Source organism: Balaenoptera ricei, chromosome 4 (genome assembly GCF_028023285.1).
Source record: "Balaenoptera ricei isolate mBalRic1 chromosome 4, mBalRic1.hap2, whole genome shotgun sequence".
NCBI classification, from domain to species: Eukaryota; Metazoa; Chordata; class Mammalia; order Artiodactyla; family Balaenopteridae; genus Balaenoptera; species Balaenoptera ricei.
The window spans coordinates 120,044,864-120,063,128 of record NC_082642.1 but is presented as its reverse complement, the minus strand read 5'-3'; the positions used below and the strand labels follow the sequence as shown (position 1 = coordinate 120,063,128).

The 18,265-nt window shown below is 33.4% G+C and overlaps 1 protein-coding gene across 4 annotated transcripts in view; it reads left to right on the top strand.

Moving 5' to 3' along the window:
* Positions 1-18,265, top strand: part of EPHA3 (EPH receptor A3) — a 367,043-nt gene that overhangs the window by 91,576 nt on the left and 257,202 nt on the right. For all 4 annotated transcript variants that reach the window (XM_059921355.1, XM_059921353.1, XM_059921352.1 and 1 more), the window contains exon 3: positions 2,325-2,985. In XM_059921355.1, coding sequence (XP_059777338.1) covers positions 2,325-2,985 — 661 coding nt within the window. The remainder of the gene's footprint in view (positions 1-2,324; positions 2,986-18,265) is intronic.

The following is an 18,265-nucleotide window of genomic DNA, read 5'->3' as shown; positions in this document are numbered from 1 at the left end:
GTTTTCTGCAAGTGGTCTGAGATGGCAAGCCACCATCGCTTACAGGCAATATGGTCTTCATGACAAATTAATGAAGTGACAGTTGCTCTCTGCAACCTTTTCATGCGCAAAGCATGCTGGTGCTGTTTGCATTATCTTTTTGCAATTTGTACCTCTGCATTCAGGACTTGTGATAGCTTGCCAAATTAGCATTGAGAGGAAAATGTTAAATACAGTGAGATCTCCATAATTAAAATCATATTTTACATTGAATTATGAAAATCTTTATATAGTGTCATTTCTGTTTGATGTCTAGTAAAATGCTGTCCATAGCAGGAGAAACTTGCAACTGATTCATCAGTCGAAGTACAACCTCATATCTATTCTGATAAGGAAATCTTGAACTAAAAATTTTTAAGTCAGTTGGTTAATTTTTGAATAATGATGTCCATGATTTAATGTTCTATAAAATGCCCACAGAAAACATTTATTCTCTGAAGTTTTTGTTAGCTCTGTGCTTTACAATGCCATTGTAGAACCAATGTAATGGGAATAGAGAAGATGCAATATAATACTAACTTTTTAACATCACAGTTTTTCAGAGCTCCAACTCAGTTCACTCTGTTTAATTTTTCTGATATTAACGTTATACATTAATTTTGTTTTGAATGTGACTTTATTATTATAGGCACCTAAGTGTAAAATCCTCAGAACTGAGAATCTCATGTATACTTTTCTTCTTTAAAGCTCTCCGTATAATACATTTATAGAGTGGATGTTTGAAAATGATATATTGGTTATTATTAAAAATACAGTATGAATATTTTCTTATATTAAGATATAGATATATCTTGTATGTTAGAGCTAGGGTTTTCTAAAATAATCAAAATTTGTTCCTTTGTTGGATCTTGGGCGTGACAATGAAGACTAGCCAATTGTGCCTCCAGAAAATGAGTGCCTCTCATATTCCAGATCCTGAATGATCAAAGTTATTAAAATAAGTGCTGTTTAATTATTTGCTTTTGTTTTGCTCTTAGATTGGTAGGAGAGCTAAGGGGAATACGGAGTTCTAAAACTGTGTTTCTCACACTGGTGGGGTCACAAATTGCTTTTGATATTCAAACACCCTAATGTAAATAATTATTTTCTCCTCTAATGAGGTTCAAAAGCCAAATAAATGCCATATTTCTTTGCTTTTGGTACCATCAATTTAAAAACCTAACATTTTATCTCATTTTGTGACTAGAAGTTGTGGATTGGCATTCCTATGTGTTTCTAATAAATAGAAAAAAATGTTAATACACTTTAAATGCCATTGATTTAGTTTAAAAGTATTTAAACTTACTCCTTATGAAAATAAGTAACTCTCTTAATGGAGAAAAATTTAGGAACCCATTTCTAATGGGCTTCAGAAGGATTTCATTTATTTATTTATTTACAAAATTAAAATATCTTCTCTAAGAACTTTATATTCATTATTTCCTTGAGTTATTCCTACATATGTTAAAAGAAAAAAATAATTTTTATGCATCTCCCAAAAGGTGAAGTTGTGTGCTTCATATTATAGAGGATATGAAGAGGTCTAAAATCTAACAAATGCAAATGAAACAAAATTAAACTAATCTAAGCATGTATCATGATTTAAATTTATAAAAAAGGTATTTAATAAGTATTATATAAAACAGAAAGTTTCTTAAGCATGGCAGGGTTATGGGAAACATCAAGGAGAAAAGAGCACAGACCAGTGCTCTCTTTTTTTAATAGCATAAAAAAAGAAGATCCAATATTTCTTTTGAAAACAGTAAAAAATGTTCACATTGACAAGAACATAGTATGTGCATAAGTGAAACATATAATTCACTAATCTCAATTCAAACTTTTAGAAAAAATTAAATGTAGGTTAGGACCAGTTTTTGGAAAGACACAAATACCAAACTAAAGAGTGTGAAGTTATTGCATAGGTAACAGGGAGCCGTAGAAGATTAGAACTCTAGTATGACATGGAAAAATATGTATTTTCCTGGCAGCAATATAGGCTAACCTGGGCATGGTATAAAGAAAGCGTAGACACAGGAGTAATAGAAACAGATGGTATAATAGTTGTAGAATCATAAGTAACACAGACAATGTGTTGCTAACTTAAAAACTTCTCAAAACCTGTCTAAGGATCAAAGAAAGCACTGCTTCACTGTTCTAAAAAGTCTTGAAACTTTTTAAAGCAGTTTCTGCTCATTTATTTTGTATTTCTTGTGATTCCATTGACACCCTCATCTTGTATGCACTATTATTCATCATGCTTAACTCATTAATTCTTCCTCTCTTTTCTTCTTCTTTGATTCTTCAAGTGGGAAGAGATCAGCGGTGTTGATGAACATTACACACCCATCAGGACTTACCAGGTGTGCAATGTCATGGATCATAGTCAAAATAATTGGCTGAGGACAAACTGGGTCCCCAGGAACTCAGCTCAGAAGATCTACGTGGAGCTCAAGTTCACTCTCCGGGACTGCAATAGCATTCCATTGGTTTTGGGAACTTGCAAGGAGACTTTCAACCTATACTACATGGAGTCTGATGATGATCATGGGGTCAAATTCCGAGAACATCAGTTTACAAAGATTGACACCATTGCAGCTGATGAAAGTTTCACACAAATGGATCTTGGGGACCGTATTCTTAAACTCAACACCGAGGTTAGAGAAGTAGGTCCTGTCAACAAAAAGGGATTTTATTTGGCTTTTCAAGATGTTGGTGCTTGTGTTGCCTTAGTGTCTGTGAGAGTGTACTTCAAAAAGTGTCCGTTTACAGTGAAGAATCTGGCTATGTTTCCAGACACAGTACCCATGGATTCCCAATCCCTGGTGGAAGTTAGAGGTTCTTGTGTTAACAATTCTAAGGAGGAAGATCCTCCCAGGATGTACTGTAGTACAGAAGGTGAATGGCTTGTACCCATTGGCAAGTGCTCATGCAATGCTGGCTATGAAGAAAGAGGTTTTATGTGCCAAGGTAAGAGCCTTCTCTATTTTCCCTGCAGTGGTATTTCTTACCTGTGAATTTATGGTAGAGTAATTGAAAGAAATGAACCTAACTTGAACTCACTTGGCAGCAAAACATGCCTCAAACTGAATAGAGTCTATTTATAGACTAAATTTATCCATCCCACTTGATGTGATGATTCATAATTTGATGTAGAAATATTAGCATGTTTGATTATGTGGTGCTGGCCTACACCCCACTAGACGAACTGAAAGAAAAAAAAAGTCTCTGTCTCTTTTATGTAGAGGGAAGAAATATCGTTGGCACTCAGCTAATCTGAGTCTAACAGAATTTTTAGATCCTGCATTGACTATTTATGTTTGTATTCATCACTCTCATAGCAAAAGGTAATTCATTGCTATAAAATATAGTATTTTCTTCAGTGACACCTGTGCTTAAAATACGGGTTTACTTACAAAGCATTAGTGTTTAATAAAAATTATTTTATTTAAAAATCCAGGTTTGGTCCTTCAGTGTTTGATGTATAGAGGAGTAATGTAAAACTTTTAAAATTTTGCTTCATCTTTTGGCTGCTCAGGAGGATATATATATGTGTATATATATATACACACATATATATATACCACATCTTAGGTGGGAATGTATATTTGATCCTTTATATAGAATCAGAGAACCTGAACTGTGTTATCAAGTTGATTTTTATTAAAAATCTCTTTGCACTTGAAGTAAAATCAATTAAAAGATAATCTTTTCCATAGAAGATTATATCAGATGATAAATTCCACTTAATCCCAAAATTTGTTATTTAGCATTAGGCAAGGTTTTGTGTTTAAGAACACACTGAAATTATTATTAAACTTTTAAATGTATAAATACACAGGAGAACTTAAATAATAAGTCCTTGAAATCTAGTCTGTTTTAATACCTTTGTTTGCTGTTAAACTCTGTCAGAAGAATTGAGTTTGATATTCTACTTGTGGCCATTCAGTAGGACTCAAGTCCATGTGGAAGAAATGAATCTACGTTACACATAAATGGGCCTTTCTAAGAATCTGAACAGAATATAGCATTTTACTTTTGACTATAGGTAGTTTATAGAATTTCTTTTTAATGACAGCAAATGGTACACTCTAGTCTGATTTTTCTCTATTATGTTATTTAGATCCTTGGCAAGAGCCATCACAATACTGTTACTAAGTATGGCTTTGAAAGTTCAAAAATTGAAACAACATGACTAGCTACTACTTGCTTATGTATATACATGAGTGGAGAGAAGTCTCAATAGCCTTTATATTCCACTTTGAATTATATTTTATCACTATGTTATTGTTTGTGATCTATTTGTGTGATTTATTTTAAATAAAATAATAAAGGCCTAGATCAGGAAGAGTTGAAAAATTGTCCATTCCCTCCAGTTTGGTTTCTACTGATGCAGTCTCTGATGTCCACACCAAGAAAGGAATAGATGTGTCCCTGTCTCAACAATATATATCAATATATGTTGAGCTATCTCATAAAATATTCCATTGAGCAAGAAACCTAATCATTGTTTGGATGTTTGGATTTTAAATAATTTTTTTATAATACTTTATATTTCATTCAAAGTTATAAGAAATAGAAAAATAAGTATCAGCAAGTAAATAGAATCATAAAAATGTTAATAAAAATAAATAAAACATACACATAATTAGCCTATATTACATGCTGTCTTGAGGACAAACTTTAGTAGAAGAATTTAAAAAAAGAGAGTCACGTTAAGTTGTATTCAGAAAGTTCACAATAGATTCATAATTGCTTGTATTTTTTAACCTCATTTTAATTCACTGAACCACTTCTTTAAAGTAACTATTATGCTACTCAGTGGTACCCTATGTCAAAATTGCTCCTGGAGATAATATTTATGTCAAATTTTTACATCCTTGAGTCTTGTAGTTTATTATATTGAAGGACATCAATAGCACCTCCTTGATATAGTGATGCTATATTATCACAGACTTTTTCAACATTTAAAAATACTGGTTGCAGAATAAGAGATACATATACATAAATAGCATAGAATTTCTTATTCTAAGAAAAAATCTTGAAGATAAACCAATAAAAATAATTATAGTAGAATTAGAGATAGCACATGAAATGGGATATGATTGGGATTGACTTTTCAGTGATGTAACTTAAAGGTGCAGCTTGCTTTTATGGTTATATCTTGACATTTGCTGATGTTGCCAGGTGAATTTTGGCTCCTCTCTTTTCGTAATAAGTAAAAAAAAACCTTTGTGTACTCAGATTATTAGATGATGTGTCAAGGCATTCTATTTCATGCTGATTTACATGTAGTACCTAGTCTAAACCAACTTTATTTGAACAAATATTTCTTTTAATAGGTCAGTTTAGTGCATAGTCTACTATGTCTTAAAAATCCAATACTCAACCAATTCATTCTGGCCTGGTATCTGTAATAGAGTAGGCCATCATGACGTGAGGCTTGTAATTTTGCTGTTGTTGTCAGTGGTAGTGATGGTGTTTCCTTTTTTGTTTTGATGCTTTCCTTTTTTAATTTTAAAATTTTGGTTGGTTTTCAATAAGCTTGTGGACTAGTCAGAATAGCTTATGACTCTCGCAAGTCATTGTTTTATCAGCAGTACTTCAATTCACGCACACAAAAGGATTGGTAATACTTAGAAAAGATACAGGTGAAAAAGATAACTAAATAGATTTCCTGTATTTCATGAGTTCATTTTTGTTTTGTTTCGTTTTACAAAAGGATGGAACAATACCTTGACATACACATAGAGCCAGATTTTAAACACCTCAGGATAATTTTATAACACAATGATCAGCAACCATAGGCTTACAGTTGCCTAAAACAGAGGAAAACAAGACTCATTCACTTTGTTTCAACAAATATTTAGGGAGCATCTACTTCATTCTGAGAAGTATAGTAAGAATTCAGAGATTTTTTAAAATATTCATTAAGCACTTATTGGATGCCAGACACTGTGCTGATTTGCTAAGTTATGTCCATGATTTATCTCATTTATCCTTCAAAATAACCTATAAATACATCCTTATTATTATCTCCATTTTAAAGATGAGAAAACAAGCTTTGATAGGTTAAATATCTTGCCTTAGGTCCCTTAGTGAGTGCTGAAGCTGCAATCTAAAACCAGGCAGTCTGATTCTAAAGGTTGCAGTTGTAACCTCAACCCACACTTCTTCCCTGTGATTCAGTCCAGTGGTGGCAGAGACCAGGAAACCCCACAGGTACATAGATTCTACTGGAGTTAGAGTACTGTGTATTGAAGGATGAGTAGGACCATAGAGAATTAGCTCAAAGTTAACCAAGAATCTGTCAATATAAGGTTCATCTGTTTCAGCTTATTTATCACATCTTTCTGTTTCTAGGTTTTTAAGAAAGAAGAATTACTAGCCAAAATGTCATGGGAAGACTAAGCTTAGCCCAGGTGATGTCTAACAAAATTTGGATATGTGGATTGACAAACATCTTAGATATGCCAAAAAGTCTACCAAATTTAATTCAATATCTGTAACCATCTGTAAGTTCTATGTAATAATGTACCAGACACCGGAGTAACATAGATGAATAAGTCAGCATATCTCCCTTATAAGAGCTCACAATCTAGTATGAAAGACAGATAAATAAATGAATAATTTTATTGCAAGACAGACCAATAAATCTTCTACCAGGTACAAACTGCCTTGGCAAGGTAGGGGAAGGAGAGATTAATTTTGAGTATTTCAAAATTAATAGTGGAAATTGTTTATTAATAACGAGAAGTCTCTGCATTGAGAGTTTTGGACTCATCACTATTGTGCTTAGCAACTTTTGGGGTAGGGAGAAAGGGCTAACTAACTTACCCAGCTTATGCATTCCAGAAGGTGCAGTTTATAATTTGTTTATTAAATCATTATCTCAAAAGTCTCATAATGTGTAGAAGTCCCATTAAAGTTTTGCATTCTGAGCTTGTTCCATAGGGAGGCCTTATAAAGGATCTAAATTTCTTAAATAGGTCATTTTCTGACTCTAGTAATGAAATATTCTGAATTATCTATTTCACTCTACATGGATATTTGAGATAGTTAAAGTTCAGTGAACTAAATGATGAAAATGAGACAATCTCTGTTTGATAGGAAAAATATATTGGTAAAAATATTCTGTAGTCAAAAAACTCATCCATCAATTTCAGAACTATAAATAAAACCAAAGTTATCTTTATACAGGACCAGAATTTTAACCATGTCATTATACTTCTCTTGTATTTGATTCAAACTTTAACAACAGTCCACTTTTCCTGAAATGAGAAAAAGTAGTAAAGGTATGCTTTGACCATTTATTCAAATATTAAACATTTATTGAGCCTCTTCTATGTGCCAAATTCTGCTGAGCGCACTAGAAAGAGAAAGACGAACATTATCACTGCTAAACTAATTTGGTTTATAGTTCAAAAATGTGTGTGTGTGTGTGTATTTTAAAATGTTTTGGGCTCTGCCTCCAAAGGAACATATGTTTTTAAGTGAATTATTAAACAGAGCTAAGTCAATAGTTTAAACTTAAAAATAAGTTATAAGTGTGCTGAGGGAGGAAGTATTTGTATGCGAGGAGATGAATGATGGGAAAATAAAATTTTCTGCAATAAGATGCTTTATGTTGCTGATCTTCTGTTTCTTTGCTAGAGAGGACAGGGAAAAGTAAGAGTAGAGGATGATGCATCTTTCTCTTTCAAGGACTGGTTAGAGAGAGGAAATAAGGGAATGGTGAAAGAAATATTAGTAACTAAAGCATCATTTAGGAATTGCATACCAAGTAAACTGGAAATACAGGAAAAAGCACCACAGGAAGGTAGAGAGTATTTATTATAACGAATTTGGTAAAATAGAAATGCACATAAAAGTAACCACACAAACTTAAACTAAGAGGTAATATAAACATTAGTAAGGAAAGTAAGAAGTCATGCATCAACTTGGTTCTAGCAGTTTCTCTAATATATAATTTTAAAATATGGCCTTTCTTTAAATAAGTTATCTCTCATGGTATCTCTTTTAATTTACTGTGTGTGTGGCTTAAACCTTATTTGGGCCATGTTCCTGAGATTTGGGCAAACTTGCTGAATGTTGAGAGTATGGTCAAATTACAGGTTGAGTTGTTATTATAGGATGTCAGTAAACCTCTTTTTAACCAGATAACATTGAAAAATTAAAATTATGAGACTTAATCATCTGCTATTTGCTTTCAGTCATTGACAATCAAGATTTACTTGGTTCATTTCACTTGGGAAATCCTTCTTATATCTCAGCATAACACTTTTCACTTTTTAAGATTGGAGGTGTGGGGAAATCTCACATTAATACAAAGGGAACTTTGTGATGTGTGTGTGTGTGTGTGTGTGTGTGTGTGTATAATCCTAGTTAATGAATTATGTTATCTGTTTTAATTTAGTTTGGAGAGAAGAAATGAGAATGCTAATGGCTTTTTATATAGTCAACTAATTACATTTCAGGCAGATACCAGGCAGTTACTATAAATATTCCTTCCTCCTACAAACTTTGTTTAGCTTAATGTACCAAATACCTTATTAATGTCACTGAAGAATCTGTTGCTCTGTGTTTTATCTGTGTGTGCTCATTGTGGAATGCTAACTTTATTCCTTGTTCTTGTACATTAGCAACTGAGTAGAAAAGTGTGTTTGATGTGACATATGACGACATCTAGATTTCTTGATGGTTATCTATAATTATGTTTTTTTTCACCTACCAACTCTTACTCTTTACCCATTGCTCTGTCTGTTCAGAAAGTCTCTTAAAGAAGCCGTCAAGCCTTCAATAACAATGATTTAAAGATTCTGCTTGCTCTGACAGAGGAGCTAGAGAAAATTGAAAGCCTTAGATGTTTCTTAGCACCTACTTAGTCTCTGAGCATCTTCTAGAAGTACGAGGTGTTCATATGTTTTAATGAATTCAGAAGCATTTCTTTACAGTTGTTTTCAGACTGGAAGTTTCTTGAGGGGAGGAACTACATCATGTCTCTTTAAAGGACATTGTGCCTACAACCTAGCAGAGTATAATTGAGGAAGTTTTCAGTTTGATACATACTAGATGAATAATTATTGGGAGATTTCTATGCCAACTATGCATTCTTGGAATGTAAGTTCTGGAGACAACATACCTCTCATTATATATCTTTGAATCCACTGGGTTCTTAAGAATTTCTTGCACATAAAGATGTGTATCTTATCTAATTTTAAATGAATGCATTTGACTATTAGGTCACATACAGTTGCAACACACTAAGACTGGAATCATCTGAACTGTCATTATAGTAATAAATAGATTATGAAAAGTAATAACAATACTTTATATAGTAGCCAAGAGAATACTTTTTCTCTTTTGTGAATTTATGATGAATATTATTTTTCTGGCTTGCAAAAATCAATCTCCACTAGTTTCATACCTATAATAAAGCAAGGATCTAACTACTTATGAAGATGCTAAAATAACTTTATCCCTTAATTTTACACGCTTAGTACTTAAGGAATTTATTCATCCTGTAATGACTGCACTGAGATTATCAGGCTTCTTACCTTGATCTGTAAAAATTTTATTCATTTTCCCTGAATTTAAAATGACAGCACTCCATTCCCACTTTGCCTTTAACTGTTGCAACCCATGACTTTTCAGACCAAAGAATTTATTTGAATAAAAAATATGTCAGTGAGTAAAAATGTAAATAACTTTCAAATAAAACAGATACATTATGACAGCTTTATAATAGCTGTAAAACCTTTAATTAAGTTTTTACATCTTTTCACCTATTTATATAATAAATTATGGTAGTATTAACATGATTCAGAAAACTTCCTCAATTTTGTCCTCAACCTTCAGTTTGCATCTAATTGTTCATTTAGCCAAAGGCTCCTGTCACTGACAAGTGCTTGGGCTCAAGAGTCCCAGAAATGCTGTGTGGATAAACAATTTGAGCCCCAGTTTCCTTATCCACAAAAGGGGAGCAACAATATCTACCCTTTAGAATTGCCAGCGAATGTATACATAGCCCATTGCAGAGTATCTAGCACTGGGTAATAGTATTTGAACAACATCATTATTGTCATACATTGGTATCATTGGATTGCATAACCTTCCTTGCTTTCTTGTTTAAATCTGTGTTAAAACACTTAAATATGACAGATTCACCAATTCAACAGTCTCTCTTTTAACTTAAACATTAGAACTTAGAGATACCTTGAGGGAGAGCAATTGTCTTTAATGAATTTACGTATATTCATTATTCATTAATTGGTTGTCCACCTTCTTCCAAACAGTTTTCTTTTCTGAGGGGACATCATTTTTAGTTCCATTAAACCTCTAGTCTGTTCAATCATAGGTGATATTTCCTCTATTCTTTTTGTTGTTGTTGTTAGCTTTCATTTTCCATCTTTTTTTTTTTAACATCTTTATTGGAGTATGATTGCTTTACAATGCTGTGTTAGTTTCTGCTTTATAACAAAATGAATCAGCTATACATATACATATATCCCCAAATGTCTTCCCTCTTGCACCTCTCTCCCTCCCACCCTCCCTATCCCACCCCTCTAGGTGGTCACAAAGCACCGAGCTGATCTCCCTGTGCTATGTGGCTGCTTCCCACTAGCTATCGGTTTTACATTTGGTAGTGTATATATGTACCTGCCACTCTCTCACTTTGTGGCAGCTTACCCTTCCCCCTCCCTGTGTCCTCAAGTCCATTCTCTAGTAGGTTTGCATCTTTATTCCCGTCCTGTCCCTAGGTTCATCATGGCCTTTTCCTTTTTTTTTTTTTTTTAGATTCCATATATATGTGTTAGGATACGGTATTTTTTTCTCTCTTTCTGACTTACTTCACTCTGTATGACAGACTCTAGGCCCATCCAACTTACAACAAATAACTCAATTTCATTTCTTTTTATTTCTGAGTAATGATCCATTGTATATATGAGCCACATCTTCTTTATCCATTCATCTGTCAATGGAAACTTAAGATTGTTTCCATCCCCTGGCTATTGTAAATAGAGCTGCATGAACATTGTGGAACATGTCTCTTTTTGATTTATGGTTTTCTCAGAGTATATGCCCAGTAGTGGGATTGCTGGGTCGTATGGTAGCTCTATTTTTAGTTTTTTAAGGAACCTCCATACTGTTCCCCATAGTGGCTGCATCAATTTACATTCCCACCAACAGTGCAAGAGGGTTCCCTTTTCTCCACAGCCTCTCCAGCATTTATTGTTTGTAGATTTTTTGATGATGGCCATTCTGAGTAGTGTGAGGTGATATCTCATTGTAGTTTTGATTTGCATTTCTCTGATGATTAATGATGTTGAGCATTCTTTCACGTGTTTGTTGGCAATCTGTGTATCTTCTTTGGAGAAATGTCTATTTAGGTCTTCTGCCCATTTTTGGATTGGGCTGTTTGCTTTTTTGATATTGAGCTGCATGAGCTGCTTGTAAATTTTGGAGATTAATCCTTTGTCAGTTGCTTCATTTGCAAATATTTTCTCCCATTCTGATGGTTGTCGGTTTGTCTTGTTTATGGTTTCCTTTGCTGTGCAAAAGCTTTTAAGTTTCATTAGGTCCCATTTGTTTATTTTTGGTTTTATTTCCATTTCTCTAGGAAGTGGGTCCAAAAGGATCTTGCTGTGATTTATGTCATAGAGTGTTCTGCCTATGTTTTCCTCTAAGAGTTTGATAGTGTCTGGCCTTCCATTTAGGTCTTTAATCCATTTTGAGTTTATTTTTGTGTATGGTGTTAGGGAGTGTTCTAATTTCATTCTTTTACATGTAGCTGTCCAGTGTTCCCAGCACCACTTACTGAAGAGGCTGTCTTTTCTCCATTGTATATTCCTGCCTCCTTTATCAAAAATAAGGTGACCATACGTGCGTGGTTTATCTCTGGGCTTTCTATCCTGTTCCATTGATCTACATTTCTATTTTTGTGCCGGTACCATTCTGTCTTGATTACTGTAACTTTGTAGTATAGTCTGAAGGCAGGGAGCCTGATTCCTCCAGCTCTGTTTTTCTTTCTCAAGATTGCTTTGGCTATTCAGGGTCTTTTGTGTTTCCATACAAGTTGTGAAATTTTTTGTTCTAGTTCTGTGAAAAATGCCAGCGGTAGTTTGATAGGGATTGCATTGAATCTGTAGATTGCTTTGGGTAGTAGAGTCATTTTCACAATGTTGATTCTTCCAATCCAAGAACATGGTATATCTCTCCATCTATTTGTATCATCTTTAATTTCTTTCATCAGTGTCTTATAATTTTCTACATACAGGTCTTTTGTCTCCTTAGGTAGGTTTATTGCTAGATATTTTATTCTTTTTGTTGCAGTGGTAAATGGGAGTGTTCCCTTAATTTCACTTTCAGATTCTTCATCATTAGTGTATAGGAATGCAAGAGATTTCTGTGCATTAATTTTGTATCCTGCTACTTTACCAAATTCATTGATTAGCTCTAGTAGTTTTCTGGTAGCATTTTTAGGATTCTCTATGTATAGTATCATGTCATCTGCAAACAGTGACAGCTTTACTTCTTCTTTTCCCATTTGGATTCCTTTTATTTCTTTTTCTTCTCTGATTGCTGTGGCTAAAACTTCCAAAACAGTGTTGAATAATAGCGGTGAGAGTGGGCAACCTTGTCTTCTTCCTGATCTTAGTGGAAATGGTTTCAGTTTTTCACCATTGAGGACGATGTTGGCTGTGGGTTTGTCCTATATGGCCTTTATTATGTTGAGGTAAGTTCCCTCTATGCCTACTTTCTGGAGGGTTTTTATCATAAATGGGTGTTGAATTTTGTCAAAAGTTTTTTCTGCATCTAGTGAGATGATCGTATGGCTTTTATTCTTCAATTTGTTAATATGGTGTATCACATTAATTGATTTGTGTATATTGAAGAATCCTTTCATTCCTGGGATAAACCCCACTTGATCACACTGTATGATCCTTTTAATGTGCTGTTGGATTCTGTTTGCTAATATTTTGTTGAGGATTTTTGCATCTATGTTCATCAGTGATATTGGCCTGTAGTTTTCTTTCTTTGTGACTTCTTTGTCTGGTTTTGGTATCAGGCTGATGGTGGCCTTGTAGAATGAGTTTGGGAGTGTTCCTCCCTCTGCTATATTTTGGAAGAGTTTGAGAAGGATAGGTGTTAGCTCTTCTCTAAATGTTTGATAGAATTTGCCTGTGAAGCCCTCTGGTCCTGGACTTTTGTTTGTTGGAAGATTTTTAATCACATTTTCAATTTCAGTGCTTGTGATTGGTCTGTTTATATTTTCTATGTCTTACTGGTTCAGTCTCAGAAGCTTGTGCTTTTCTAAGAATGTGTCCATTTCTTCCAGGTTGTCCATTTTATTGGCATATAGTTTTACGTAGTACTCTCTCATGATCCTTTGTATTTCTGCAGTGTCAGTTGTTTCTTCTGCTTTTTCACTTCTAATTCTATTGGTTTGAGTCTTCTCCTTTTTTTTCTTGATGAGTCCGGCTAATGGTTTATCAATTTTGTTTATCTTCTCAAAGAACCAGCTTTTAGTTTTATTGATCTTTGCTATTTTTTCCTTCATTTATTTTTCATTTATTTCTGCTCTGATCTTTATGATTTCTTTCCTTCTGCTAACTTTGGGGGTTTTTTATTCTTCTTTCTCTAATTGCTTTAGGTGTAAGCCTTTTTCTTCTTCTAAAGATTAGTGACCCTTGATTTTTCCCATCGGGTATTTGACTCAGTCTCTTATTTTCTGTAACACAGGTCTTTTCCACTGATTTTTCAAAAGTGGCCTTGAATTTACACATAGACATTTTTATATTGTATACCCAGAAAGACTTTCAGATTTTAACTGATTTAAAAACATATAATTTAGGAAACAAGCAAACAATGACAATAGTAAAATAAAATTGCTACATTTCAAAAACGTTAAACCTAGAATTTTTGCCTGCCGTTTTATGCCCTAACATTTTTTGTATACAAGACTAGATAGTTGATGAAGATATAATAATAAATAATGTTCTTGCCTTGAAGAAATCATGGGAATCAAAAATAAATAATCAAGTAAGTAAAAATATTTGTCAAACCAATTTACTTGACTCTGTATAGAAAAAAAAAACTATATCTATTTGATTTACTTTAGGTATTTACTATGTTCACTTGAGAATCACCCAAATAGTACAAAAAAAAAATAGCAGTGGAGAAAACAGTATAAATTGTGTGAAGTAAATGCCAAATGTGCTTACATGAATTACTATGTGATATTAATGGAAACTTTCAGTCAAATTATGTCAACACACTATCTAAACAGTAATTAACTAAAAACTTTCAAATATGAGAAAGAGAGGAAAAATAAGGGAGTGTATTTGATTTGTGACTTAAGTATTGTAGTTCATCTTTAGTCTGTATAAAAACAAACAGTATAAATTTAAACCATGGATTTGCAGGTTTAAGATACTAGAAAGAAATGTGGAGTCTTTGTTCTGTATATACTACAAATCAGATTATTTTGAGCAGTCACAGACAATTTAATTGCAAACATACTTAGGAAAGATATAACTGTTGTTAAATTTACAGAGTAGAACAGAATGATATCTAACCATTTAAATACCTCATAATGAATAAGAACAAGTTAAATAATCAGCAATGATCCAACATAAAAGACCTTAAAAATCACAGGCAGTTTTATAGATGTTAACATTCTCACACAAGATTATAACTAAATAAGAATTACAGTGTTTTAGTAAAATATAGTTTATTTTACCTTACATGGATTATCTTTAGTTATATAATATCAATTACATTGTTCAAAGAGGAATAAATAGTAAGACATTTCTTCTTTTATTAAGTGTTTTACTACTCTTTATCCTAACCTGGATATATCAGTATTAAGGTATTTTCCTGAGGTTCTAACCAATCATCCCTTATCAAATAGCTATAGGGTATTTGCTTTTAGGATATAAAGTTCTTTTCTTTTTTTTCTTTTATTTTTAACTATGATAAGGTCTGTGAACTTCAGAGACTTTGTCTGGTCCGGTGTTTCAAAGCTGCAAATAATAATTTAGGTAACACTGATATGCCAAATATATAGTCTTTGGGGAACACAAATAATTTGCTCATTGTGCAGTTTGTTTGAGAGTCTGTCTGTGACAAGTATGGATTAAGGTTCCCAGGAGCGTGTTCACTATGAGAGTCTAAGACATGGAAAAAATAATGTCAGTTGCAGAAAGTAAAATAGCTCTGATTTTCCTTGAAATAGGTTGTTTCTGTCACTGCATTTTCAGTCTCATTTTCAAAGGAGGATCAGAATATTGCTCTGATACCACTTGAAAAATATCTATTAAATGTAGACTCATATGAAAAGTGATGAGAATTTTCCAAGAAAAAGCCACACCTGTGAAAGATGGAATGTTGGTTGTTTTGAATATATAAAATTTATATTTACTTTGGCATCTTAATGAATATCACCTTGTCAAATAACTCGTGGATCAGCCATCGTAATCTACCATCAAACCTAGTTGGACCTTGCAGGAAGTGTTAAAATTTCATTTCTTTAACTTAGATTACTTTGGGGTTTATATAGACAGCCTTCCTTGGTTCTGATTTGCTGTATGCCCTTCTGTAAAAAAATTTTTAAAGCTAAGATATTATACAATCTATGGCTTTTGTAAAGAATATTCATCTTCAGTTTTTCAAACTTATGCTTTTTCTTTCTAGCCGTTCAGATATTATCAAAGCATATATTTTAAAATTTGAGGAATGCAGTGTAATTTTTTTTCAGAGTACATGGAGCGATTCTAAAAAGAGATTATTGATATTTCATTAACGTTTCCAATTTGTTTTATTGTTTTTAGTCAACCCCTCCCAGAGGAAAGAGAATCAAACCCTATGCAAAATAAACTGAGAACTAGATCTTTTTCTCCCTCTTGAGATACACAGATTTTGTGAAATTCATTGGTAATAGTTTCACAAAGATTGTTTTGCTAATACAGATTCATTGAACACTTTCCATCTTCTTTTCTGTGATTTATCCCCCCATTTCTGTCTGTGTTTGGGTAGTTTTGACAATCCCTTATTAGTTCCAGAGTAGAACTTACAAGAGCTAATAAGGGTTTACATTACAGCTCTGACAGCTGGCACTAAACTTTAATAGAGAGCAATTGTAGAGAGAAGTATGAGTTCTGATAATATTTGATGAAAATCTCCCCAAATCAGAACTGTATGGAAAGAATCATATGACTAGAAAGACTGCATGTATACTCTGCTATTGTAGCTTCTCATCTTCCAGGATGCGGGAAAACAATCCTATTGGCAGATAACTCTAAAATCACTTATGGACGCCTTTTTTAGAGAACAGAATCTGTGATAATAATAGAACTATACTAGAATAAAACTTTGGTCATGTTTTCATCTACCGCTGTTCCTGTAGTCCTCTGTGATGCATAACTGTCGATAGTCTTTTAGAAACACAATCACGATGTGGACATCTAATCACATATTTGCTCTGTGAGAGGAGACCAGGAATCCCAAGGGAGAGTCAAGATCATGAAACTCATAATCATCATATGATCAGTTACAGATTTTTTGTATTATTTTTAAAAAATAAGAAGTAAGAATGGCTTCTAATAGCAAAGGACCCTGAATGTAAAATATTCCTGAACTCTCTGTTCAGTGGTCAGTTACAAAGCCACAAAAGGTTAAAAGCGGATGCTCTAATTGAGAACAGCTGGTACTTTTTGACATGGAGACTCACTTTCAACAAGAAAAGAGAAAGCATATGCTATGGAATGGGAGAATACCATTCTTGAATGAATGCATAAAGAACACATAAAGGTTTGTGAAACTCAGAAACAAACCTGTGTATATAAATGGTTGGAAAGAAATAATTGTGCTTCTCTGTTAGTTATTAGGGGAGAAAATCTATATTTCAGAAATTTGGGTCCATTTACTGTCTGTGTCATGCTACTGTATTGAAACTATATGAAATATTTCAATCTACTTTAGCACATATAAATGTTCTCTGACATACAGAATTTATTAATGTGATGAATTGGGAAGAAAGAGAATACAGTTCTTGCTCCCAAGTATCTTGGATTCTAAAGGATATATGAACTGAATTTATGTTAAAAGGAAGCAAGGCAATATTTATAAGGAAATAAAAGTGGAATAAGCATGAAAGACGAATATTGTTTAAGGACCCATCAAAATGTGCTACAAAGATATAATAAATGGAGAGATTTCAATCTTTATGGAGTTAGATATTCCATCATTTATTCATTTTTGTCAACAAAAATTTAATGAGTGCCTACTATACCAAGTATTCACTCTAAGTGTGGCACTGAACCAAACATAAAAATGTCCCTGCCCTCAAGGAATTTAGATTTTATTGGAAATATAAAGAAATCAAATGCTAATACAGATTCTTTCAGTGTACCACTCATAGAACTTTAAAGCCTAGACTAATATTCTCAACCCAGGCAATTTTGCCTCCAAGGGACATTTGTCAATGTCTGAAGACATTTTTGGTTGTCACAGCTGGAGAGTAGATTGCTATTGGCATCCAGTGCTTAGAGGCCATAGATATTGCTAAATATACTATAATGCACAGGACAGCCTCTACAACAAAGAATTATCGAGGCAAATCATGTCAAGTTTGAGAAAACCTGGTCTAGAATAAACCCTCCTTTTACAGAGCTATAAATTAAGGCTAAAAGGTCAAATTATACACTAGCAGAGCCTAAATTGGAACCCAAGCTGAAGCATCTCACTCACGATTTTACCTCAGGACTCATCCTTTCTGGGATTTATTTAGAAATTTATATAACTTTTGGAGGCATGTGAAGTCCTACTAACCACTTAGCTAATTGGAAAGTGACACTTATGCAAAGAAAAACAAAATGTAGGTTCTTTATCTGGGAGAAAGAATAAAGATTTCAGGAATATTCACTTGAAAGTGGATATTTAAAAACAGGAAATGCATGTTACTTGCACAGAGCTGGAGAAAGTGACTGACAGTCAGTGGCTAAGATTTTGTAGTACAAGAACTGAGAATGTGAAAAGAGTAATGAAAGAAATATCAAAGAGAAAACCTTTGGAGACCGAGCGAATTTTCTCATGCAAAGGGTTCAGACAGCTGCTACAAAGTTAGTTCCCTTTTAGGATACTCTGACATGCTGACATGAAATCAAATCTGACATTTGACTCCCTTTAGTCTGCAATGTGATACTAATGCAAAGATGACAGGTAAATGTGGTTATATTACAGGACGTAT